Source organism: Micromys minutus, assembly GCF_963924665.1.
Source record: "Micromys minutus genome assembly, chromosome: 2".
Lineage (NCBI taxonomy): Eukaryota > Metazoa > Chordata > Mammalia > Rodentia > Muridae > Micromys > Micromys minutus.
In genome coordinates, this window is record NC_137971.1 from 70,954,065 (window position 1) to 70,980,053 (window position 25,989).

The window sequence follows — 25,989 nt, forward strand, 5'->3', positions numbered from 1 at the left end:
CCACACTCTGAGCAGTGGGCACACATACTCACCAGCAGTATTTAATGATTATCCATGCGTGCCAAGCACTATCCTAAATGTTTGTATGTACACATTAACTTATTTCCACCTTAGAGGAGGCAGTAAGACAAATGACTTGCCCACGGTCACGCAGATGAAGGTGACAAGCTGAGAGACTTTACCTCCTGCAGTTTGGAAATGCTGTTAGTCATGTTGGGCATGATCACAACAAAACTTTACAGACACACCTCACACACATGGCACAGCAGACATGTCCTATCTAGTGACGGGCCAGCTTCAAATGGAAATCAGCCGAGACACTCTCATCTTCCCTTTTGTTTAGGTATGCGTTGGAGGAGTGTGTGCACCCGAGTGTGGGCGCTGGAGGAGACAAGAGGGCATGGAATTCCCTGGAGGTGACTTACAGGCAGTGCAGTGTGGGTGCTGGAACCAAACCACTATTCTCGGGGAAAGCAGTGCTAGCTCCTAACCACAGGACCACATCTCCAGCTCCTATTTTCTTTCTTTCTTCTTGAGACTGGGCCTTACTATGTATCTCAATATTAGACCAGGCTGACCTCAAGCATGTAGAGATCTACCTGCCTCTGCCTCCCAAGTGTTGAGATTAAGGTGTGAGCCACCATACCTGGCCTTTTTTTTTTTTTTTTTTTTTTTAATGAAAAACTAAACTCTCTCTACATTTACTTTGCCTACGTATGATGTGTAAGGTGTGTGGAGGTCAGAGAGCTGTCAGGAGTGGGTTCCCTCTTCTATCACATGGGGTCCCGGGTGAGCTTAGGTTGTCGGGCTTCGTGGCAAGTGCCTCATTCACTGACACATCTTGACTGCATTCATTTTCTTTAAGTAAACCTTTAGCTGAACTATAATACAAGAAAAACTATGCAAGCAATAAATGTACATCTTGACAGACTAAAGACTAGTGTGACAAGCTCCTGGAAACCCCTTTGTTTTAGTCCCCATGATGATCACTGTCCAGACCTCCCCATGCCATGAATGTATTGGTGTTCTGAACTTATGCATAGAATTATCTAATGCTGTCATATCTGGCTTCTTTTATTCAAGACCTATCCCCACCATTGCGCATAGCAGGACTTTGGTTGTTCTGGTTGTTTTGTCTGTGCTCATAGTATAAACAGGTTGTAACTGGTTTTTCATTCCATTCTGTTGAGTTGCTCCCAGTTTGGTGCTACTGTGAAGAATACCCAAACTTTCCGGTAAACATAACTTGGTGTTCATGCAGATACATTTCGCCCTAGTGAGGTTTCTGTTGCTGTGATAAACACCACGACCAAAAGCACCTTATAGAGGAAAGGTTTTATTTCAGCTTACAGTTATAGTCTGTTATGAAGTCAGGGCAGGAACTTAAAGCAGGAACCTGGAAGCAGGAACTGAAGCAGAGACCTTGGAGGAACTCTGCTTACTGACTTGTTCAGCCCGTTTTCTTAGAGTACCCAGAGGGGGCACTGCCCACACTGGTCTGGGCTCTCCCACATCAACTATTATCAAGAAAACGCCCCACAGACTAACCTACAGGGAATATGTTGGAGGCGTTTTCTCCGCCAAGGTTCCCTCACCCCAGATGTTCCTAGCTTCTGTCGAGTTGACAAAAAAAAAAAAAAAGAAAGAAAGAAAAAAAAGGCAGCACACATTTTTTCTGTTGAGTGTTGATAGCTTGGGAATGGAAAGTGTTGGAAGAAGGGGTTGGCATAAGTTTCTCACAGGAAGACTGCCAGTTCTTTTTTATTCCCGCCATTCTGGCTGAGGAGGCCGGCTCTCCACTCGCAGAGTCTGGCATGTACTTGGCACTGTTAATGGGACTGTTCAATGAATGAATGAACAAGTTAAGTTGGGCAGCGTAGAAGCAAACAGCCTGGAGAGGGCAGACGCGCGCACACAGAGCATTTCAGGGACGCCCACCCGCCGCGGACGCACACCAGGACAGTCCCTCTCGCGCACCCCTGTGCCCACGTGGCCGGAACGCACCGCCTCGCTCGGGCCGCGCGCGTCCAGTCGCACAGCTGCCCCCCAGCTCTCCCTCTCCGCGGCGGGCAGAGGGCGCTGTGCGTCCGTGCGCCCCGAGGGGCGGGCCCGGGCCGGGGCGGGGCTGGCCGGGCTTCCAGGCCGGGGCTCTAGCCGCCCGCTCCGCCCGGGCCGCTCCGGTGACGGGCCGGGGCGGGGCGCGGTCTCAGGAAGCCAAGCGGGGACGCGCGGAGGCGTTGGGGAGCGAGGGAGGGCGCGGCCAACTCCCGGAGGGACGGCAGGCCGAAAGAGCGGCGCCGGGGCCTGGCGCGCAGCCTGAGATCGCCGGACCGCAGGCCGCCCACCACACCCGCTCTATCCCGGCCCCAGCCCCGCCAGCATGGCCGGCCGGACCGTGCGGGCCGAGACCCGGAGCCGGGCCAAAGATGACATCAAAAAGGTGATGGCGACCATCGAGAAGGTCCGGAGATGGTGAGCGCTGCCCCCGGGCCAGGGATACAGCCAAGCCACCTCCTCCAAACGCTTCCGCCCTTTCCTGGCCCGCTGCCCCCGCCCACCAGCTGTGCTCTGAATCCTCAGGGCGCCCCCTTCCCCTGGCAGTTCCCAGAGGTCTACAAAGCGTGGTCCGGAGTGGTGCTTTCCCTGAGCGGGAGCTCTCGTCTATGCCCCGCCCCCTGAAGCTTTTGACACTCTCGCAAGCTTGGCCCCGGGTCTTCTGTGCTTAAGTCCCTGGCCAGGCCTTGGTGGCGCCCTGCTGAGTGCCCCAGGTGTCTGCGAAACCGCAGCTCCAAGTTCTTTCGGTTTATGCTTTGCCCTGGGGTTTAGAGGGCTCTTTCTGCTGTGCCGCGTTAGCGAAGCTGTCCCTACCCTACCACACCTCCCTGACCTCCAGCTCATCCTTGGGCCTTCCTGACCCAGTCTCCTGACCCCACACAGGGAGAAGCGCTGGGTGACTGTGGGTGACACTTCCCTTCGAATCTTCAAGTGGGTGCCTGTGGTGGATCCCCAAGAGGAGGTGAGCAAGCCCAACCCCCAACAGGCCCTGCATCTGTGCAACCTCAGGCAGTATCCCTCCCCACCTTGGCCTCTACCTTCAGTCTGCTTGGAGACTCCAGTGTGGATCTCAGGCAGATGGTAACTATTATCAGGGGGCACGAGCACGCGCGCGTGCCCGCGCGCGCGCGCGCGCACACACACACACACACACACACACACACACACACACACACACACATGCACTCTTTCTCCAGTTCAGGACCTAACTCAGCCTACACAACCTGAGGCAGCACCTTTTGCTTCTCTGAGCCTAGATTTCCTTGTTCGTATTAAAGGGCTTTCTAAGAGCTCCCTAGACAAACTAGCTCTGATCTTAACCTCTCTAACCCTCAGGAGAGGCGGCGGGCAGGAGGCGGGGCCGAGAGATCCCGTGGAAGGGAGAGACGCGGTAGGGGCACCAGTCCCAGAGGGGGTGGCCCCCTCATCCTGCTGGATCTTAATGGTATGTAGAGATTCTGGAATGGGAGTAGGTAGGGGTGCTGAAGGAAGCCACTGGGGCCCCCTGGCCAACTAATTTGGCTTTTGTTTCAGCAGATGAGAACAGCAACCAGAGTTTCCATTCCGAAGGTTCACTGCAAAAGGGCACCGAACCGAGCCCTGGGGGGACGCCCCAGCCCAGTCGCCCTGGATCACCGACTGGACCCCCAGAAGTGATTACAGAAGATAATCAGCCCCCACAACTGGGCCAAGAGAGAGGTAGGACCATGTGGCTCTCTGAAGTGCTCTCCTCAGAGTCGAACCCACCATCTTGTACGTGTTTCTATATTGTGTCCTCTCTTCCGGTCCTGCCTCCCTCAGGGAACCTTTTCTGACCCTGGCAGAAATTACCTCCAGCTGTGCCTCATTCCTCTGGCATCTTAGATTTGTAGGGAGCACATCACCATCTGAAACTTTTATGTACGTGTATTATTTCTTTGCTTGCTTATTGTCTTTTTCTGTTACCAGCTCACGTCAGCCACACTGATCTTGTTCATGTAGGATGCCTAATAAATGTTCAGGAAATAAATAATTCGGATAATCATGGGGATCAACAGCAGTAGATTAACAGCAAACACAACCGATTACCTGTTAGCCCTTCTCCTGAGCACTTCAATGTTTTGCTGTTTTCTCATCTAATCTTCACCGTCATTTTATGGGACCAATTATGAGTCCTATTTATACACGAGGAGCCCAACATCCAGAGAAAGATGCCCAGACTTAGGGCCAGTGAGCCAACACCTCGGGCCTGAGCCATTCTTCTTCATATTGTCCATCCCTTGTCTGGTCACTAGGACTTCCGAGGTGTGGCTGGTTCCTGCGTCTTCAGCTCTCCCTTCTCTTTTCTCATGCGTTTCTCACCTTTACCAGCTCCAGCCTCCTGGAACCCAGCAGCACAAATTCAAAATGGGTTCTTTTCCTGCTTCAGGTCCTTCATTGGCTCCCCATGGCCTTTACAAACTCTAGCTGCTGAAATTGTTCCCTTGTCAAGAACACCGTGACATGGGACCCTGGACCATACCTAGATTGTTCCAAATACCTTTGCTAATATAAAACGATAGGGCAGGGGATACATCCCCGTGGTAGGTGCTTGTCTGACATGCCTAAGGTCCTGAGCCCTATCTCTAGAGCCACAAAAAGAATAAATGAATGAATGAAACTGCTAGCCGGCCTTCCTGAGCACATACTATGTGCCAAGCACTTGATCCTCACAGCAGCCTCTTGTGGTGTTACTGTCACTATTTCCATTCTGCAGATGATTTAGAATCTGTGGACACTAAGCATTTGTTTCTATCTAAATTCATATATGCTGCCTAAATCCTGCCCTACCTCTGTTTGTCTCCTGGCTCATTTCCTACTACCAAGATCCGACTTGAGCCTTCCTTGACGACTTGGTATCCCCTTCTGCCCCCACAACGTTGTCATGTGTGACCAGTGCTTGTCTGTTTCTTTTGCTTCTGATTTATTCTCCCAGCACAGAGCAGCTGCTCAGGAAGCATCTCTCTGTTTGGTATTACAGATGCAGGAGGTACACCTGCGGGCGGTACTGACGAACCCCCAAAGCTGACCAAGGAGGAGCCTGTTCCAGAATTGCTAGAAGCTGAGGTGAGAGAGGCCAGAGTCCGGCCTTGTGGGGACTGGAGGTTTTTGGGGAAGCAGGGAGACTTCATTCTAGGCTCCAGGAAGGAGATGTGAACCTAGAACCCACTGGAAGACTTAGCTGGAGGTTGGATTCTTGGGTGAAGAGGAATCTTACAGACACCACCCTGAGGGCTGGATCATGGCTGACTTGAGAGGATTGAAAGCCTGAAATGACCTTGGTGTTCCTCTAAGGATTTAAAAAAAGAAATCTAGGCTCAGAATGCAGCTTGGTGGTACTTCACTTCCTAAGCATGTGCAAGAGCCTGGGTCCCCTGCATCGTACAGACACATGTCCTGAGCTGTAAACTTTAGCCTAAGACATCTCCTTGCCTTCCCCTACAAGGACTACCTTGATTTGCTTTTTAGAAAAATCAGGTTCTTTCCCCCAAACAGTGTTGTTATTGTTTTTGGCGCTTTATCTACGTTCTGGGTACTCGGTCCTGGGCCAGACTCTGGGTTTCCAGGGGAGTAGACTGGAAAAGGCAGAGACTAGGAGGCTGTACTTCTGGTTAGAGTGGAGCTCACACCTGTCCGCCCTTCCTCTTCAGGCCCCTGAAGCTTACCCTGTCTTTGAGCCAGTGCCACCTGTCCCTGAGGCAGCCCAGGGTGACACAGAGGACTCGGAGGGCGCCCCCCCACTCAAGCGCATCTGTCCAAATGCCCCTGACCCCTGAGAAGCTGCCCGTCCCCCTGTCCTATTGCTCCAGGGGCCCCTTTGTTTTTTTGTTTTTTGTTTTTGTTTTTTGTTTTTTTTTTATAAATAAAGACCCTTTTGTCATCTTGTGTCATGTCATTTCCCTGTCAAGGCTGGGGGGACGTCTTTGGAGACAGTTTTGGCTCATGCTCTATTCCTCAGATGGGGTCACCGAGGCTCTTAGATGACCTACCTGTATTCACGCCATGATTACATGTGGGGTGAGGGCTTGAGCCAGGACCTCGCCTCCCTTGCACCCCCGCCTTGTCCTTCAGCGACCTTTACCCTCCCCAGGGCCCAGCAGCTCCTGCAGTCCCCATTTCACTCACAGGAACACAGGCCCAGAGGAAGCACCCCACCCCCTCCCTGCCCTTAGGAAGCTACAGCATCACTTCTCTAGCTGAGCCTCCCGAGTCCACTTGGAACCCTAGGCCCACATTTCTGGGCTGAGTCCCCAGCTCTTGTGTACTTATCAGCTCCTCCTAGATGCCTTCCCCTGGTTCTGGGCTCTACCAGCGTCATCCCCTTTGAGTTTCTATGGCCCTTTAAGCTTCCTTACTTTTGTCTCAACATTTTTCAGGCTGTTTGGGGACCGGGAGTCTGTCTTTCTGTCTTTTAGGATGCTGGCCTCTCAAGGGTAGAACTAGGTTCTCAGCTGTTCCTAGCTCAACCCTGGGGACACAGCCTAACAAACGCTTCATGAGTGACTGAGTAAATAAACAGGGCTGCAATCCCAGTACCCAGAAACTGAGGCAGGAGGATTATTGAGTTCCTCTGTCACTGTATGTGTGGCTCTAGGCTAGTCATTTCTACTCTCTCTTAGGTAGTTTACTTGACCAATGGGGTAATAACTAGGCCTCACTCCCAACTCCACCTCTACCTGTCCCCGACCTGTCTCCCACCCCTGGCCAGTGCCTGGTGAGAAACTTCATACGAGTACTCTTCAGTCTGTACTTGTCAGAGAAGCAGGGTCAGGTGAGTTTGTTGTGTCTTAATTTTTAACAAAAGTAGAGACTGAGATTCAGTCTCACTTAAACCATCTAAGCATCTCTTGAAGAAATAATGGAGCCAGGGATGACTAGGAAGTCTTGACTTCACGAGTTACTTTTGCTGTAGAAACAGATGACCAAAAGTGACTGGCTTAGTGCTACCCAGATTTGTAGTGTTATCATTCTGAAGGTCGGAAGTCCAGAATCAGTGTCACTGGGCTAGAGTAAAGGTGTCTGCAGTGCTGGCTCCTGCAGTAAGCTGTCAGGGAAAATCAATTTTCTTGGCTTTTCCAGTTTCTAGAAGTTACCTGCATTCAGGAATTGATTCAAGCTGTGGCCTGTCCTCTCCTCAACCCGGCTGTAATTTCTAACCTTTTGCCTTTCTCGTTCCATCTCTTTAACCTGGCCTTCCTTCCAGCTGCTCATGTGTTCCCCTGTGACCACACTTGCTTGCCTGAGTGTCCAGCATCAGCCCCAACCCCTTCTTGGAATTTAGCTTGTCTGAAAACCCCACGGTCATGTAAAGTAACATATTCCTTTTCTGGGGCTTAGGATGTGGACACCTCTGAAGGGTCAGTAGTCAGCATGCCACATGTGGTAATCTGCAATTTTCTAGGCATGTGAGTTGTCTCATTATACTCCTCAGTGACACTGTGAAGTATTGTCACTGCCCTACAAACTGTGAAGTGCCTTGTGTAGCTTAGCAGCATGACATTAGGGCCCAGAGTCCAAGTTCTGGGTTTGAATTTTACTGTCTACATTCAGTTTCTCTATAATTTTTATCTTTATTGTATATATGGGTGTTTTGCCAGAAAGTATCCCTATCACCATATGTGGGAGAGGAGGCCAGAAGAAGGCAACATTGCTTCTAGAGTTACAGTTTTTAGCTGGGAATGGAAGTTGGGTTCTTTGGAAGAACAACAGGTGCTCTTAAACTGAGCATAGGTGTGTGTGTGTCTGTCTGTCTGCACATGGATATGTGAGCATAAGTGCAGGTGCCCTCAGAGGCTAAAGGTGCCACACATCCTGGACCTGGAGTTACAAACAGTTGTGAGCCACCACGTGGGTGCTGGGAACTTGAGTCCTCTGGAAGAGTAGCAACTGCTGCTGAGCCTTCTCTCCAGTTTCCTGTCATTCTCAGTGTGATGTACCTCTTTGTTTTCATCTGCCTTTTCTTGTCATCTGTAGGAATTACATGCAGAGAGCCCCTGATTGATGCACAGTAGGAACTCAGTAATGACAGTCTTCTCCTCCTTGCCCCATATTACAGAGAAGGCATCATTGAGGCTGGGCAGGGTTTGGCCCGGAAGCTGGTATCCATTTCTGAGTAGCATTAAAGGACTAAAGTTCTGTCTTGCCACGTCTGTTCCTCTCCTGACCTCAGGCCTTGGCTACTGTCCCCAGGGGGTTGGTTCCTACTTCCTCTGTGTCCATCACCTCCAGCCCTGCTTCGGCCTAATAGCCCACTCATTCTCTGGTCACTTTCTGGTGCACACATGTGTGCCTTCCCTTCCCTCTTCATGTGCACTCTTTCTGGGATTCTTCCCCTCCCTTCCTCCTTGGTCCATTCCACTGGAGTGCACATTGCCCTGTGCTAGGTTTTTCTTTATGGAAACTATGTCTTTCTTCCTTACACCTATTCTTAAGTGAATCCCCTTCCTCCAGATTCTGATCCGAGTCTCCAGATTCAAATGGCTGAATGGTGACAGAACCCCTGAGGTGTCACATGGGTCTTAGTTTCGTTTTCTTATCTCCTTATCCTTTCCATTTTTTGTGCCCACCAGTGCCCCCATGCCCCAGGAATGGGGGTTCCTGAGCCAGCATGTCCTAAGTCTCATCTGTCATCATGTAGCTCTGTTAGGGTTCTCTAGAGGCACATAACTGATTGAATGTATGTAAAGGTCATTTTGTAGAATGTCTCGTCAGCAATGGAAGGGTCTAGAATCCAGTAGTTGTTCAGTACATGAGGCTGGGATGTCTCAGGTGGTCTTCAATATATTCTGGAATCCCAAAGAAGTAGGCTTTAATACCGGTGAAGGGATGGACTTGCCAGGAAGAGTGAGGGCAAGAAAGCAACAAAACCCTCTCATGTCCTTTATATAGGCTGCCACCAGAAGTGTGGCTCAGGTTCAGGATGGGTCTTCCCACCTCAAATAATCTAACCAGCAAAAATCCCTTGCACGTGGATCCAGCCACTTGGGTTTTAGCTAATTCCCAGATGTCAAATTGCTAACCAAAAATAGCCACAGGTCCGCCATTTATTTATCAGCTCAACACACAATCATATCTCCTTATGTCATGCATAATTTTCAAATGAAAACAATGACCAGGTTATCATTATATCCAACCGGATATAGTTTTAACACGTACAACCAGCCACAAATTCAGTGTATATTTTAGAATAGGTGGCAATGTCCCTTGAGGAAAATTATTTTAGTATCTCATAACTTAAATATGAGAACCATTGATTTTTATCTCAATTGATGTTATGTTGTATGATAAAGGAACTGAGGGGGAAAAAACCCACAAATATCTGTGCGAACACATTTTTACCAAAGTATTCTTCTCCATAGGCCAGACAGGAGAGCTAAAGGCAGTTCTGGGAACTCCTCTCTTCCCCTGAGCTCCCAAGTCCTTGATGGTGGCAGTTGTTCCCGCATTCAATATTGTCTTTGGTTCACTATGTTCTCTGGTAGAGAGGCAACTCCAGTGGCTTCCATTTAGCCTTCCAACTATAACAGCTCTCACTCCACAGGCCAGGGAACCAATGTGAGAATTCTGCCAACTTCTATCTATCCCAATTATACATTCTGGGACCGGGGAAATAACCACAGGGTAAATTCAGAGACTCACTGAACTTACTATGAGTCTAACAGTAAAACTTTTAGGTATGTTATCAAGGACCTTCCTCAGTGGAACTTGGCCACTTCCTCATTCAAGGGGTTCTGGGTCTGCAAACTGGCTCAACTCTAGAAATTGGTTCATGGGCTGAGATTCCCTCTTGACCATGATTTAACGTAGCCTTTCTTTTATTTGTTTGAGAAATGTACTGCTTGTATAGGTCAAAGAAAAAACATAGTAGGCTTCCTATTTATTTCATGCCTGGAAACACCCTGATTGGTTAGCCAGTACCTAAGTGCATTCAAGTCATGCCACAATAAAATTCACTTTGCCTGTGCTGACCATTATGGGGCAGGCCATTATGACATTGCTTTGTCTGCTGCCCATTACAATAACTATGAGCACCTTATCTTTGTTAATCCAGTGCTGCCACCTGGCCTCTGCTACTCTGGAGTCCAGTTAAACCCACTGCATTTAATTCACCCACTGAGTAGCAGAGTCTCTGACACTAAGGTCTGGCACAAGGAAAAGGGCAAGAACAAAACTCTTCAAATGTGCTGGTGCCCCTCTCACCAGTTTGTGTCTTATAGAATTAGTGGAGGGCATGTCTTCTGGGCCTTCCCATTGTGGAGGATTGGGTTTTACACAGTGTACCCACTCCACGCTGCAATTCCCTGAGCTTTAAAATCCCTTCATCAGCACTAAGCCAAAAGGTATCAGGCATCTCCAACTCTTTCGGTAGGCCATCTTTCGATAGATGCTTCAACCAACCAGTCAAAAATTGAAACCTGTTTTAGACACTGTTCCATTGCTTGTGAAGAGACACTGTGACCCAGGCAACTCTTACAAAAGAGAAAGCATTTAGCTGTGGTCTTTTTTTCCCTTTTCAGATCATTATCATCATGGTGGGGTGCATGGTGGCAGGCATAGTGCTGGAGTAGTTGAGTTCTCCATCCTAATCCACAGTCATGTGGGGGAGCATGGAGTGGTGTAACTGCAGTCTTTTTTTACCTGGGCCTCAGAGTTCCTGAGTAACAACTTAGCTTTTTAGGGATGAATAAATGCCTAGACCATAAGCTTGGGGCTGTTCCCTGACTAGCTCATAACTCACATAACCTATTTTTCTATTTTATGTGTGCCACACAGTTGGTTACCTCCTCTCAGTTTCTTATGTCTGTCTGCTCAGAGCCTGGATGGAGAATCTCCCCATACCTGACTAACTCCCCAGAGTTCCTATCTATTTAGCAGAACTCCCACCTCTTATTCCCTGCCTTTTGCTAATAGGGCATCAGCTTTTTATTGACAGGTGATGCTGCCACACAGTACCCAAAGAATTCTCTCTACACCTTCCCCCTTTGGTCCAATAAAAGGCTCTTTCTCTAACAGTGAACTATACATGATAACTGTCAGGTAAGAATTACATTCACAATGTCCAGTCCATTTGTATTTAGCAACCCTGGAAAAAGTAATCTATTACCCATCCTATTTTGGTGAGTTGGAGTTCTGCACATAAATCATTTTCTATCAAAACTTGCATTTATAAACCTAAGAATAGGGCTGGAGAGATGGCTCAGTGGTTAAGAGCACTGACTGCTCTTCCAGAGGTTCTGAGTTCAATTCCAGCAACCACATGGTGGCTCACAACCATCTGTAATGAGATCTGACGCCCTCTTCTGGTGTGTCTGAAGACAGCGTACAGTGTACTCATATACATTAAGTAAATCTTTTTTAAAAAAACCCTAAGAATAGCTTCTTAGACTTTAAAACATTTTCTCAAATCCTAAACAATTTAATCTTAAGACTCTTCGGCCCTGTCAGAGATCTAAGAAGGAATAAAATTATCTGAATAAGCAGGAAGTGCAGAGCAAGCAGCTTCCAAATCTATAGAAATGACAGACAGCTGGCTGCCTGGACAGTCACATAAAATTTCTCTGAGTTAGGGGAGCATCCATTTCAGCCTTCTGGTCCAGAACATCCGACAGACCATTCTGTGAAGCAGGAATTATGAAGGACGTACTTATCCTGCCCTTGAAAAACTCAGCAATTGACTTCCCTGCATCCGGTTTGTCCAGTTTGGACAGCATACTATCAGCAGCTGAAGCAAGGGCAGTTTCTTGCCCAGTGGCTTGTTTTCACATTTGAAGCAAACTCCATAAGGAGGTTCTTGATGCTCATCATCTTTGAAGAATGGGGGTGCTGCCAGGAGCAGGCGTGTCTCTGCTAAGAAAAGTCCTTTTATTAGTAAAACATCTCTTAAGTGCTATTTTCTGTAGATCTCTGAGGGTTTTTAAAGACTTATCTATAGTATATCTAATAGGCAAACATTGTTTCTAGACTATCTGTTCAATCTAGGAAATACACATCTGTAATTAACTTGGTATATAACATGACCATAAGTTTGACTGACTAACTCCAAACTTGCATTTTTTATTTATCCTGAACAGTTTCTAACAGCAGCTTTTAAAAGGACTAGAACTTAATATTACATTTTAAAGAATTAAATAGGTACAATACCTGCTGTAAGTTAAAACATATATGTATTATATGTATATATGTATGTATAAATATATGCTATATATTACACATATACATACACACATTTATATATACATAGCATATTTTAGCAAAATATAACCTTAAATTTATATCACTATACAAAGCCCATACCAGTGTAAAAACATTTGGCTTCTTGGAGTTCTTTGGCTTAAAAGCAGATTAAATAATCTGCCCTTTTATCCTATTATTCGTATGTTCCCCTTTGTTTCTTTTCATCCCGTCTCTTCCATTTTCCTCTTCACCCCTTTTCTCATTATTTCCCCTTAGATAGAAGAAAGAAAAAGGGAAAAAGAAGTCATTGACTCTAACCTCCCTTACTTTGTTTCCTCCCTGACCAAGACCATTAACAACTTGTAAACAACCCTCTTTTAATATCTATCTTCCAACAAACAACCAAAAAGCATCTACCCTACTTCTTGGGAATAGGGTGTTGTTCTCATAAAATTGCTTCCTGCCGTCTGAGTACGTAGCTTTCTCTTGGAGGCCCAAAGAAAACTGGGATATTAGCCAGTGTTAAGGAAGCTAACTGTAACATTTGTTGTCCAGTCTCTGTGTGCTGTGTAAGTTCAGGGTTTAAGTTGATGTCCTGCTTGAAACAGTCTGAGAGGCTGGACCAATTGGGGCCAGCAGCTTTGAAGCTGTCCTGGAAGCAATGAGATCATCAGAGGTTGGATGAAGCAGGATCTGGAATAACTATGTCTCAGCATCTTTTCATCCTTTTCAGCATCCCTGAGGATGAGTCTTGTCTTGGTTATTTTAACTGCACTGGTGTCTGTAAACATAAACTTCCACAGGTAATATACATTTCTGCATTAACATATGCATGGAATGTATGGTATGGTGCGTACAATCATCTAAAGATGATTTTCTCCTCTGCTCTCTGTACAAGCTGGTAAGGCATCTGTCTTATTTTTTATAAGTTAGTTTAGACTATGTAATCAAACTATTATGTGGAGAGCTTTTGGCGCCATTTGAAAGGAAGGCATGATAGGTCCTGAGGACTCTGTAGCCAACAAGGTTTATTGGCTACGCTTAGCTGAAGCCCTGGATGGAGACATTTTCATGTCTTAGCTGGTCTCAGAGCTGCTCCCACGGAGAGGGACCAGCAGGACATGTTATCTGTTTTGTTGGTCTTCTTGATTTCTTTCATGTCTGCAGCCAGAATCTTTTGGAGGTCTCCCCCTGTTCAAATCTAACTTTTATTCATTTTGAAGGGATCCATAGCTTTTCTTCTGTTGAAACAAAGACAAACCTCTTCTCCAACATAACAGATTTCCTTTCTTCCAGTCTGAAGTTATAGCATATTTATGCTGATCCATTTATTAGTCCTTGTAAAAATTTAGCGTATATCATCTGTCTCTGGGAAATTTCAAACCCTCTTTTGTTTTGTGAGTAGATCCTTTATTTCTGTATTGGGAAAAGACAAAGACTCAATTGTCCTTTGTTTAAGGGTTTTTTTTTTTTTTAAATCAGTAAGAGATTATTTCTAAGAGCTGTCTCCTCAGTAACCATCTCATTTAGTAAGCCAATAATTATTCTATTAGCGGTGTTCCTCCCTATAAATTTTGAGGGCCAACTTTTGTGTCTAGTTTATGGACAGTTAGGACAGTCTGTAGCTCTCTTTGATATCAGGAATCTCTCCTACTTTTTTGGTTGTCCTTGAAGTTGGAGGTGTATTGATCTGTTTTCTATTGTTGTAGCTGAACTCTTCCTCATACATTTATGGCTACTTGTCCCATAAGTAGCTTTACTTTTTCTATTTGGCTTTCAGGTCCTGTATATTTAAGTTATTTTATATTTTGCTTTATCTGCTATAAAGTTACAACACCTTGAAATTGAATTTCTACCTCCTGAAGAGGCCAAATCTGGGGGCCAGGATTTTGTAGCCTCTGTTCTTTTGTCTATTGTTCCTTTAAATTTAATATTATTTATAAACACCTTTAGTTTTGTCCTCTGATAATCTGTAAAAGTTTGTCAAAAGATCTGTATTTTGGTGTCGTAGGGTTTTATTGCTGGGAAGAGACATGACCAACGTAGCTTATAAAGGAAAACATTTTATTGGCGCTGACTTAGTTTCAGAGGTTCAGCCCATTAATATCATTGTAGGAAGCTTGGCATCCTTCAGGCAGACTTGAGGCTGGAGGAACAGAGTTCTACATCTTGATCCAAAGGCATCAAGGAGACTGTCTTCTGCAGGCAGCCAGGAGGAGGGTCTGATTCACACTTGTAGAACTTGAGTCCACCCCACACTTCCTCCAACAAAGCCACACCTCCTACTAGTGCCACTCCTTGTGGGCCAAGTGGTCTATGGGGGCCAAACTGATTCAAACATTTGGTATCTTTGGAATCTTTCGTCCTGTTTAGTGGAGCTGCTCTACCTCTTTAATGGCGAGTTCAGTTTTGAGCTGTACTCTTTGTTCTCTAGGCTTTCATTTTTCTAGTTGTTCTCTAGAGTAATTTTTTTCTTGGCTGATGGGAAATGTTCATGTTGTTTTCAGGTGGGCCTTTATCAATGTAAGAAACTGCCTTGGATACCTCTTGTTGATCTACATTCATAAGCCCTTTCTACATCTTTTACATATCTCAGGAAACCTTTTCCATGGTTATTATCATAGAAAACATTATGCTTAGAAACTGTTTGCTTACAGTCTTTTAGGAAATGACTCGGTCTTCCACAACCAGAGCATTGGACATTCTGAGCGCTCAAACTGTTTGCAGTTGCCTTTCTAATCATTACAGAATTGTAGGAATCAGAGCCAATGTCCATCGTAGTTTTAATCCATTCATAAATAGGTGTGGGTCTGGTTTTTAAATCTTTAATAACCTGGGACTGGAGAGATGGCTCAGCAGATAAGAGCACTCACTGCTCTTCCACAGGTCCTAAGTTCAATTCCCAGTAACCACATGGTGGCTCACAACCATCTGTAATGGGATCTGATGCCCTCTTCTGGTGTGTTGAATTTAAAAGAAATCTCTAATAACCCTTTTGTCTTCAGTATTAGGTTTCTCAAAGTCTAGAGATTCAATCTCAATTCCATCTAGCTGTAATTTTAACTGTGGTCTCTTATCACTTACAGTAGTTTGCCAAAACACTTGTTTTTTGGTCTCTCCTGAGGTTTTTGCTCTATCTATTGAAGCTACTCTGACTTCGACATCTGGGTTATTGATGTCAACAACAACCAAAGCAGTGTTGTTTAATTGTTCTGAAGATGAGTCTCCCTGCTGTTGCCCTGAGATGTCTGACTTGAATTTGATATTGGGACATCGTGGCGCATTTCCTGACAAGTGACTGCCTTATCTGTCCCCGGTTGGTCTATGTCCATTAGTTCAGTAACGGCCTTTGCCAAACCTTCTGCGTGTTCCCGAAGGCTGGGGCCTCCTTTTTGCATTATCTTGAAAGACCCTCAGATAGGACCTTTTTCTCAGAGGAGACCCTCGAGCCCAAAAACCAAGCCGAGACCACTGGCTGCAATCAGCATGAGGGTTTATTTGACCAAAGTACACAGGTACCTGCGGGCACACAGTCTCTCGGAGGACTTGCGCGCCCCAGGCTTGGGCACTCGCCCTCTTATAGGGTTTTAGGAAGCAGGAGCAGGCTTACAGAAGCAGATGCATGGTTACAGAGATTTAATTGGTTGATTTAAATGAGGCGGTGGGTCAAACTGGGGGCAAGGTCCTTAGCCACCTGCCCAGGACATGGTGTTTAGATAATAGCTGACTTGGCCCTATCTTGGGTGGGGGAATTTCTGCAAGAACCCTCTACTCCCTCTTTTGGTGCCAGGTGGCTGACCACAGATAACTGCTCTGCCTTGCCTTTTACCTTGAATTACAGATAACTGCTCTGCCTTGCCTTTTACCTTGAATTAACTGCTTATGTGTGCAGGCCTTGTTTCTGCAGTCAGGCTAGCTCAATGGTGGGGATCTTTCATTCCCCCATTTTCTTTTAACCTTGAGTAAAATCTTTTACTCATCTACGGTATTTCTGTTTCTTGCTCTCTAAGCCTTTGGTACTGTTGGGTTAATACTAGAGCTTGTATGACTGAGAGTCTGTCTTTTATAAATTGAACTAACCAGTTTAAGATGCAGGACCCAAAAAAGGAGGATCAGTAAAAGTATTATCAATGGGCCCATTAGGGAGGACACTAGGGTAGTAAACCAGGGAGACTTGTTAAACCAGCTCTCGAACCATCCTTGGGAGGACTCAAACAACTTTTGTCTCTGGGCCAGACAGTCTCTGAGTTTGGCCATATTATCTCTGACTATTCCAGTGTGGTCAGCATAAAAGCAACACTCTTCTTTAAGGGCTGCACAGAGGCCCCCTTCTTTAAGGAACAATAGGTCTAGTCCTCTCCTACTCTGGAGAACTACCTCAGATAAGGAGGTTAGGCTCTTTTCTAAAGCTGTTACTGATTCTTCAAGTGCCTTAATATCATCATGCATGGCGACTTGCAATTGTCTAATGTGATTGTTTTCTAAAAGTGCAGCGGTACCAGTTCCAATACCCGCTGCCATTCCCTCAACAGTAATACCTCCTAGTAGGAGAGCTAAGGTCAGAGTAATAGGCTCTCTTTTGAACCGGGTCCGTTCTTCAAAGAAGGCATAGACATAATCTGGGTCATGATAAGTTACCTTGGGCTATAGCTCTACCTGAACACAGAATTCAGAAGTTTGGTTAAACACTACAGCGGATATACAAGGAGTTAAACCCGTATTGCATACCCAGTAGGTACCAGTTCTGGCAGCCAGGTAATAAGATCCAGTTGTAACAGACTGGGTTTGGTTACAGAGGCTTTGATGGGTAAGGGGAACAGTACCTAAACAGAACCCTTTCCCTGAGACTTCAGATAAAGTCAGTTTATGACTGGGAAGGGATGTACAGCTATCCCGTGCAGTGGTAGAGTTACTATAATTTCCTGAGATTGCTACTCCCTCATAATAAGGGGGGTTGGACACTAGGCACAGCCAGCATTCTTGGGTTCTCACAGGGTCTGAGAAATTGAGGGCCAGGTAGGCTCCCCGCACTAGGTTAATTAAACTGTCTCCTGTACCTGGATATTGGTATCTTTTGGTTGTCGTGGGCCCGGGGGACCCGGTAAGAGTAGTGGGAGTCAGACCGGTGGTGTTGGGGGAGACTGCAGTTGGGGTAGTTACCTATTGTGGAACTACCACCCGGGGAGGCACTTGGGGCGAGGGTGGCTTTTGGTCAGGTAGAACAGGATTTGTTTGGCCCTATGGACTGGGTGTTAACTGGTTGTAGTTTCTGATAAATTGCCAATAATAGTCCCGGATTGGTCTTACCGGGGGTATATAGCCGGAGTCCCCGTCTTTGACCGCTAAGCCAGTTTGCCTTTTTTTCCTGATTCAGTAAAAGTCATGTTAATCTTAGAATCCCCTTCATTAGGAGCATGAAACTGGACTAAGTCTCCTTTCTGTACCTGCCAGTAACCATTAGTATATGTCTCACAGCCCCATTTAGCACAATAATAACTTTCAGGTCCTCCACACTGTCTGGTCTTTCTATCACCCTCAGGGCAGATGTACCAACTAGAGTGTCTACATTCTGGGTACGAATCTCCCCGAGTTCGTGTGGTGTGTTCCCAGCTCCCCTCGGCCAAGCCACAAACATCAAACTGAGTTTTAGGCCACCATGAATTGGCGGCATGCTTTCCCTTGGCTAGGGTGATTTCTTTTCCCGTCTCGAGGTTAGTGATGACTCAGCTCACCCAGTAGACCTGGTGTGGACTGGTATTGGGACTTATAGCCTTTTTAGTCTCTCCCACAATGACCAGACACAGGAATAGGACAGCAACTATTCTCGCAAAGACCTGAGTTTTAGAGGGTTTTGAGTGCGATGAACTTTCCATATTGGAGGCGCTGTCTCTGGACGTTCCGGCTGGCCACGTTGATGTGGGAGGCGTGGATCCAAGCTGCTATGCCACCAACCTTTAGAGCAGTCAGGGTGGTCAGCAGGACGGTGTAGGGTCCCTTCCACCTGGGTTCCAAGTTCTTAGTCTGGTGCCTTCTGACCCAGACAGAGTCTCCAATCTGGAAGGGGTGAGGTGTCACCACATGTTCAAGATGATCCTTATATGCGGCAGCTAGAGGCTTCCAGATGTCACGCTGCACAAACTGTAGGGCCTGCAAATGAGCTTCCAAAGAAGGACTGTTAGCATAGGCTGACACATTGGAGTCAAGGAAATTAACTATTGTGGTTGGATCCCCGAACATGATTTCAAAGGGAGCTAGGCTGTGGGGCCCTGGGGTATTACGGGCCCTATACAAGGCTAGAGGTAAGAGGAGAACCCAGTCTTTTGAGCCAGTTGCAAGTGTCAATTTAGATAAAGTCTCCTTAATGTTTCTGTTCATTCGTTCTACCTGTCCTGAACTCTGGTATCTATATGCACAGTGTAATTTCCAATCAATCCCCAGTGATCTGGCCACCATCTCACTTACCTGGGAGACAGAAGCGGGCCCACTGTCTGACCCCAACACTTGGGGCATTCCATACCTAGGAAAGATTTCTTCGAGGAGCTTCTTGGTGACTACTTTGGCGGTTTCTTTTTTGGTAGGAAAGGCTTCTACCCATCCTGAGAAGGTGTCTACAAACACTAAGAGATACTTATAACCATACATACCAGGCTTGACTTCAGTGAAGTCTACCTCCCAGTGGACACCAGGCCTGTGCCCCCTGGGTCTAATACCTTGCCCAATCTTAGATTTTCCAGAGTTGATGCGGGCGCAGGCTATACATTCTTCTGCTACTCTCTGCAGTGCTCCTCCTCTACCGAGAAGGTAGGGCCCATTTGTTTCTCATTCTAGGAGCTCTTTCATCTTTTTGGCACTCAGGTGTGTCAGCTTATGTAGGTGTGATATCAGTTCATAAGTCAATGGTCCAGGCATTACAGGTTTTCCCTGATATAACCACCTTTGCAGGTCAGGGTCATAGCTGGCCCCCATTTTCTTTAGGAGATGTTCATCTTCTTGAGAGTATCGCCAAGCGGTTGGTTTAGGGTCACCGGGACCGATCGGCCCTTCCAACGGCAAGATTGATACCCCTAAAGCTGCTTCTCAGGCGGTTATATCTGCCAATCTATTACCTCGGGCTTCGGGGCTGTCGCCTTTTTGGTGTCCCGGGCAATGCATGATGCTTAGTCCCTTAGGCAGAAATAAGGCCTTAAGAAGGGCCAGGACCTCAGCCTTGTTTTTAATTTCTTTTCCTCCTGAGGTGAGCAATCCCCTTCTCCTATAAATTTCTCCGTGGATGTGGGCGGTGGCAAAGGCATAGCGACTATCCGTGTATACGTTCAGTCTCTTACCTTCTGCCATCCGGAGTGCTTGAGTCAGGGCAATAAGTTCAGCTTGCTGTGCTGAAGTCCCAGCTGGGAGGGCGCTTGACCAAACCACTTGATCCTTAGTGGTTACCGAGGCTCCTGCCTTCTGCTCCCCACCTACCAGGTAACTGCTGCCGTCGGTGAGCCAGGTGTAGTCGGAGTCTTGCAGAGGTTGATCTGTGAGGTCTGGTCTGGTTCCGTGGATCTCCGCTAGGATCTGCAGGCAGTCATACGGGTCGGCGTCCTCAGATGTCGGGAGCAGAGTGGCCGGGTTCAGGGCAACTACTGGCCCGAATCGTACACGGTCTGCGTTCAGCAGCAGAACCTGGTAGTGAGTCATGCGGGCATTGGAGAGCCAGCGGTCAGGAGGTTGCTTTACCAAGGCCTCCACAGCATGGGGCGCTAGAACGGTGAGTGGCTGTCCCAGGGTCAGTTTGCTAGCGTCTTTGATCAACACAGCAATAGCTGCCACCATCCTTAGGCAAGGGGGCCAGTCCGAGGCCACCGGATCCAATTTCGTGGACAGATAGGCCACTGGGCGTCTCCATGGTCCCAGCTTTTGGGTGAGCACTCCCTTGGCATCTCCTTGCCTCTTATCCACAAATAACTCAAAAGGTTTCGTAAGATCTGGGAGCCCCAAAGCAGGTGAGGATAATAGGGCTTGTTTAATGTCTTTGAAAGCTTTCTGTTGCTCGGCACCCCACTGGAATGAGGTTCCTGATTTAGTGAGCGGGTACAAGGGGGCCGCCATCTGGGCAAATCCGGGAATCCAGAGGCGGCAGAACCCTGCTGTCCCCAGAAACTCTCTTAACTGTCGGGGATTCTTTGGGACTGGGATCCCTGCCACCGTCTGCTTCCGGGCCTGGGTTAGCCACCTCTGCCCGTCCCTCAGCTGGTATCCTAGGTAGATTACTTGAGTCTGGCATATCTGAGCCTTTTTGACCGAGGCCCGATAGCCTAGGCGTCCCAAAGTTTGTAAAAGGGATTCAGTGCCTCGGTGGCACTCTAGCTCAGACGGTGCTGCCAAAAGAAGGTCATCTACATACTGCAGGAGTATAAGGAAAGGGTATTGGACCCGAAAGTCAGCAAGATCCTGGTGTGAAGCTTCATCGAAAAGAGTGGGGCTGTTTTTGAAACCCTGGGGTAGCCTAGTCCAGGTGAGTTGGCCCGAGAATCCTAGCTCAGGGTCCTTCCATTCGAAGGCAAATATATAGGCTGACTCTGAGGACTCAGGCGAAGGCAAAAGAAGGCATCTTTCAAGTCTAGAACTGTATACCAAATATGAGTAGGAGGCAGGGTGCTGAGCAGGTTGTAGGGGTTGGGGACCGCTGGATGGATGTCCTCTACCCTTTTGTTTACTTCTCTCAAGTCCTGCACCGGTCTGTAGTCACCCGTCCCTGGTTTCTTTACAGGAAGGAGGGGAGTGTTCCAAGGGGACCGGCAAAGGACCAGGATGCCTTGGTCCAAAAGTCTTTATGTGGGGCCTTATTTCTTGATGTGCCTCATGTGACATGGGATATTGTTTAATGGAGACTGGAGTTGCTGCCGCTTTTAATTCAATGACCAAGGGGGCCTGTTGGTTTGCAAGTCCCATGCCTCTTGTCTCCGCCCAAGCTTGGGGAAATCTTTTAACCCAAATGTCCATCTCTGGGCGTTTTGGCTTGTCTGGTTTAGGTTGTAAGATCTCAAAGATCTTATATTCATTTTAATTTTAAAGTGAGGACCTGGAGTTGGGTCCCTTCAGGGCCCGTTATTTTGGCTCCTTCTCCCTCAAAGTGGATCTGAGCACGCAGTTTAGTGAGAAGATCTCTGCCTAGTAGTGGATAAGGGCAGTCAGGAACATGTAAGAGTGAGTCACCTTACCAGTTGCCAGTTCTACCTTCAGGTCTGTGGTCCATCGGTAGGTCTTGCTACCTGTTGCTCCTTGCACCCAGGCTGTCCGATCACTCAGTTGTCCAGGTATTTGAGTAAGGACTGGGTGCTGGGTTCCGGTGTCTACTAGAAAGGTGACGGGCTGCCCCCCAACTCGAAGAGTTATCCTGGGCTGGGGGGGGGGGCTCCTGGCCCTGACCTCCCTAGTCTTCATCTAGGGTTAGGAGGGAGGTCTGAGGCCGCGATCGGCGGGGCCCCCGAGGCTTCTTGGGGCAATCTTTAGCCCAATGTCCTTTTTCCTTGCAGTAAGCACACTGATCCTTGTCTAGTCTTGGCCCCTTTCGCTCTCCCGACCTGACTCCCTTTCCTTCTTTACTCTGTACTACGGTGGCCAGCAATCGGCTCAATTCTCGGTTTCGCTTTCTGTCTCTCTCTTCTTTCTCCCTACGTACTCTATCTTCCTTTTCCTCTGGAGTCTCCCGCTTGTTGAAATTTCTCTGCCTCTTTCAGCAAATCCTGTACTGTAAGTCCTTGTAGGTTACCGAGCCTTTGCAGCTTGGTTCTAATATCCGGGGCTGATTGCCAAATAAGGGACATCGAGATGCTGGTCGTCTGTCCCGGATCCTCAGGATCATGGGGATATACATGCGATAAGCCTCCTTAAGTCTCTCTAAGAATGCTGAGGGGGGTTCCTCAGGTCCCTGCAGTACCTGCTTAACCTGGGCCAAATTAGCGGGACGGCGTGCCGCCCCTCGGAGACACGCTATGAGCAACTGGTGGTAAAGGTGTAGGCTTCCCCTACCTCCAACCTTGGTGAAGTCCCAGTCCGGTCTGGTGAGGGGAAAGGCAGCATCAATTTCATTGGGTAGCTGAGTGGGGCGCCCATCTTCTCCAGGAACATTTTTCCCGGCCTCTAGGTAGACCCGCTGTCTCTCATCAGAGGTTAGGAGTGCCTGTAAAAACTGCTGGCAATCGTCCCAAATGGGCTGGTGAGTAATCAGAATAGATTCAATTAAATTGGTCATTGCTGCCGGGTCCTTTGAGAAAGGGGGATTATGCTGCTTCCAATTGTAGAGGTCTGAGGCTGAGAATGGCCAGTATTGGGGCTGGCCATTTGCCCCTTGTCTAAGAGGGAAAGCTTGAGAGGCGGAGCCTGCCGCGCAATCTCCCTGCCACCGGAGCCGGAGCTGGGGTCTCCTGCGGCGGGACCCCCGTGCGGCTACGGCCCCCACTGGTTCCACTGGGTTTCCAGGCGGTCCGTAAGGTGGGGGTTCCTCAGAAAGGAGATCTATCAAGGTCTGCCGGGATGACCGGCTTAGGAGGAGGGGTCTTGGGATCCCCAGTAAGCGCCCGGTAAAGCAAGGAAGAAATAGCAAGTGCTGACTGAGAGGGGGAAGGAATAGCAGGAGGAGCTGGGGGAGGAGTTTTGTTCAAGTGAGGCAGAGGTTTCTCAGGGACAACCAAGGGAGCCACCCAGGGAGGGGGTTCGAGAGCAAGGCTCTCCCAGGTGGCAATGTAGGGCACCTGGTCGGGATGGCCGTGAGGTCCCTTGTCAAAGACACGTTCTTTGACCTGAAAGATAATTTCTTTGTTAAAAGTTCCATCCCTTGGCCACCCTACATTTAACAAGGTCCATTCTCCCATGCACAGAATCTGCCACTTTCGTTTTCGAACTTCGACCGACATGTTGTTCGCTCAGTCTGACCAGTGATCTAAAGTGAGGCTCAAGGGGGTAGTTAGAGACTGTTCCATTTTATCTTCTAAAGAAATTAACAGAGAAATTAGACATACAAATCCTAGTACGAGACACCCAACACAGACTGCGCTGCGTGGCTTCGGCGTAAAACCTAAAGCAAAAATTCAGACAGAGACTTAGAGGGTCCGGATCCCTCGTCTCTTACCAGAACCACGTATCCTTCCAATACGGGCTGAGCTCCAGACACCCTTGGAACGTCTTCCAGGGCTGCGGGGTGAGAAGTCGAGCTCGTCAACTCCTTCCCTGGCCTGCCAGATACAGAACAACTCAGATCTGAGAGTACCGAATGCAGAGTGACAGACACACAGAAAAATCAGACAGCAGACAGACAACAGAAGACAAAACGGATGCCGGCTGGCTTACCTCCCGGTGGATGGTCGGTGGTCCCTGGGCAGGGGGTCTCCAGATCTCGGTGGAACCTCCAAATGAAAGACCCTCAGATAAGACCTTTTTCTCAGAGGAGACCCTCGAGCCCAAAAACCAAGCCGAGACCACTGGCTGCAATCAGCATGACGGTTTATTTGATCAAAGTACACAGGTACCTGCGGGCACACAGTCTCTCGGAGGACTTGCGCGCCCCAGGCTTGGGCACTCGCCCTCTTATAGGGTTTTAGGAAGCAGGAGCAGGCTTACAGAAGCAGATGCATGGTTACAGGGATTTAATTGGTTGATTTAAATGAGGCGGTGGGTCAAACTGGGGGCAAGGTTCTTAGCCACCTGCCCAGGACATGGTGTTTAGATAATAGCTGACTTGGCCCTATCTTGGGTGGGGGAATTTCTGCAAGAACCCTCTACTCCCTCTTTTGGTGCCAGGTGGCTGACCACAGATAACTGCTCTGCCTTGCCTTTTACCTTGAATTACAGATAACTGCTCTGCCTTGCCTTTTACTTTGAATTAACTGCTTTGCCTTGCCCTTCACTTTGAATTAACTGCTTTGCCTTGCCTTTTACCTTGAATTAACTGCTTATTTGTGCAGGCCTTGTTTCTGCAGTCAGGCTAGCTCAACGGTGGGGATCTTTCAATCTCTAGAAAAAAAAAATTGTTTCAAGGAATGCCATGCTTGCTGCAATTACAACATTTGACAGTTTCGTTTGGCTTTTTAAAAACCATTTGGAGATCTCTTCTCCTATTAAAGTCATATCATATGAATGAGATCCAATATTAACTATATTTCTAATCTGTTCATCTATTGGTACTGATCTTGCCTTTAGGGGCCTGATCACCTTTTTGGGTTCAGAGTTAGCATTCTCGAAAACTAAAGATCCAATCAGTGCTTTCTTGGCTTGTGGATCTGATACCCTTTTGTCTACAGCTGCCATCCATCTCTGTGAACAGTCAGTGAAGGCTTCTTTTGGACCTCGTATAATCTGAGTCAACAGTTCAAGTCCTTTTCCTGTTCTTCAGCCTTGTCCTAGCATTTAAAGCTGTCATGTACGTAAGGCCAAAGTGGCTTCTTCATATATGACTTGCATCTGTACCTCAGCAAAATGACTGTCACCCAGGCTGACTTTGAGGGGTATTGCTGTCCCTGTCTCCATTACTCTGTCCCATCTCCCTAGCCTCTTCTCTCCACCATGAACACCACTGTAACTGCAGACCAGGTTCTAATATTGCTCTTGGCTTATGTTTCCTTCCTGGGAGATTGTTTTATTTTTAATTGCTCAATAATTTAATACCTGCTTTACAAACATATGTATGGTGAATGCATACAATAATTGGTGACACTTTCCTTAAAATTTCTTCAAACCCAGCATATCCAGGGGCTGCCATCCAAATTCTTCTTGAGGTTGGCCACTGTCTGATGGCAGGTGTCTCACACTAACTGGATAAGCTGAGGTTGGTTTTCTAACAACCTTTGACTGACTTTCCTGATTTCCATTATGTGGTGGTGCTGTAGGCTCTGGTTTCATTTCCTGTGACTGAGTATCGTCCTCACCTCTATAATTTTTTTCTACTTTCTCTTCTCAGGCCTGTCTTCATTTTTTCATATCTCTCCTTTTTCTTGTGTCTCTACTATCTTAGCATTTGCCTGATTTTTATTTATAATCTTTTCTAATTTGCCTTCTAAGGCCTATGTCCAGTTTTCAAATTTTCTCCTTTTCTTGTGTCACTAGAGCCTGTTTTATATGTATAGAAAACTTAGAACTGTTCAGATTAGGATAAGAGATACTGGCAGGACAACAACCATAACTGTAATACTCTAGCTTCAGTTGGGTCAGGTGTCTCTTTTTTGTTTCTACCTTTAAGCCATTTAAAATGGCTTTATATATAAGAGCTCTGTGTTATTGATTTTTTAAAAATCTTACTTATCTTATTCCTTTTAATTTTACTAATTTTAAATTCTTTATACCTGCCTATATTTTTTTCACACCTAGTCTTTCCCCCTCTTTATCACTAAAGCAAAATTTCAAACATTTTTTTTACCTGTTTAGAAGGTTGGCTGTGCTCGGATTTCTGCCCGGTGTTCTCCAGTCTGAGTCTGGTTTCGGCTTCCCGGGCTGTGACTAGCCCCGCCCCTGCCTTTTCTTTCCGCGGAGAGGCACCTCTGCCTTGCACGTGTTTGTGGCTGGCACCACAAGTTGGTGGATGTCAACATGGGAGCTTTGGGAGCTGCGGCTCACCAGATGCTGGACCCCTCCCCCTCTGAGACGTTGTTGGACCCTGGAGGTGGCAGGTCCCTCAGGCCAGCACCTCGAGGGGAGGTGTCTGTGGAGGCAAGCGCTGCCCCTGCTGGGTTTGAGGCTGGAGCAGCCATTTGCTCTTCCGTGAGAAAT

At 47.4% G+C, this 25,989-nt stretch overlaps 1 protein-coding gene across 3 annotated transcripts in view; it reads left to right on the top strand.

Moving 5' to 3' along the window:
• Nucleotides 1–2,161: 2,161 nt before the first annotated feature.
• BCL7C (BAF chromatin remodeling complex subunit BCL7C) overlaps nucleotides 2,162–25,989 on the top strand; it is a gene marked incomplete at its 3' end in the record, with an annotated part of 48,678 nt that continues 24,850 nt past the window's right edge. Inside the window, exons 1-6 of one of the 3 annotated variants that reach the window (XM_080911781.1) lie at nucleotides 2,162–2,472; nucleotides 2,938–3,016; nucleotides 3,391–3,499; nucleotides 3,589–3,753; nucleotides 5,054–5,139; nucleotides 5,724–5,883. In XM_080911781.1, coding sequence (XP_080767907.1) covers nucleotides 2,381–2,472; nucleotides 2,938–3,016; nucleotides 3,391–3,499; nucleotides 3,589–3,753; nucleotides 5,054–5,139; nucleotides 5,724–5,849 — 657 coding nt within the window. In that variant the 5' untranslated portion in view covers nucleotides 2,162–2,380. Of the gene's footprint in view, nucleotides 2,473–2,937; nucleotides 3,017–3,390; nucleotides 3,500–3,588; nucleotides 3,754–5,053; nucleotides 5,140–5,723; nucleotides 5,884–25,989 lie in introns of those variants that run through there. The other 2 variants (XM_080911782.1, XM_080911780.1) reach the window with 2 other exon arrangements.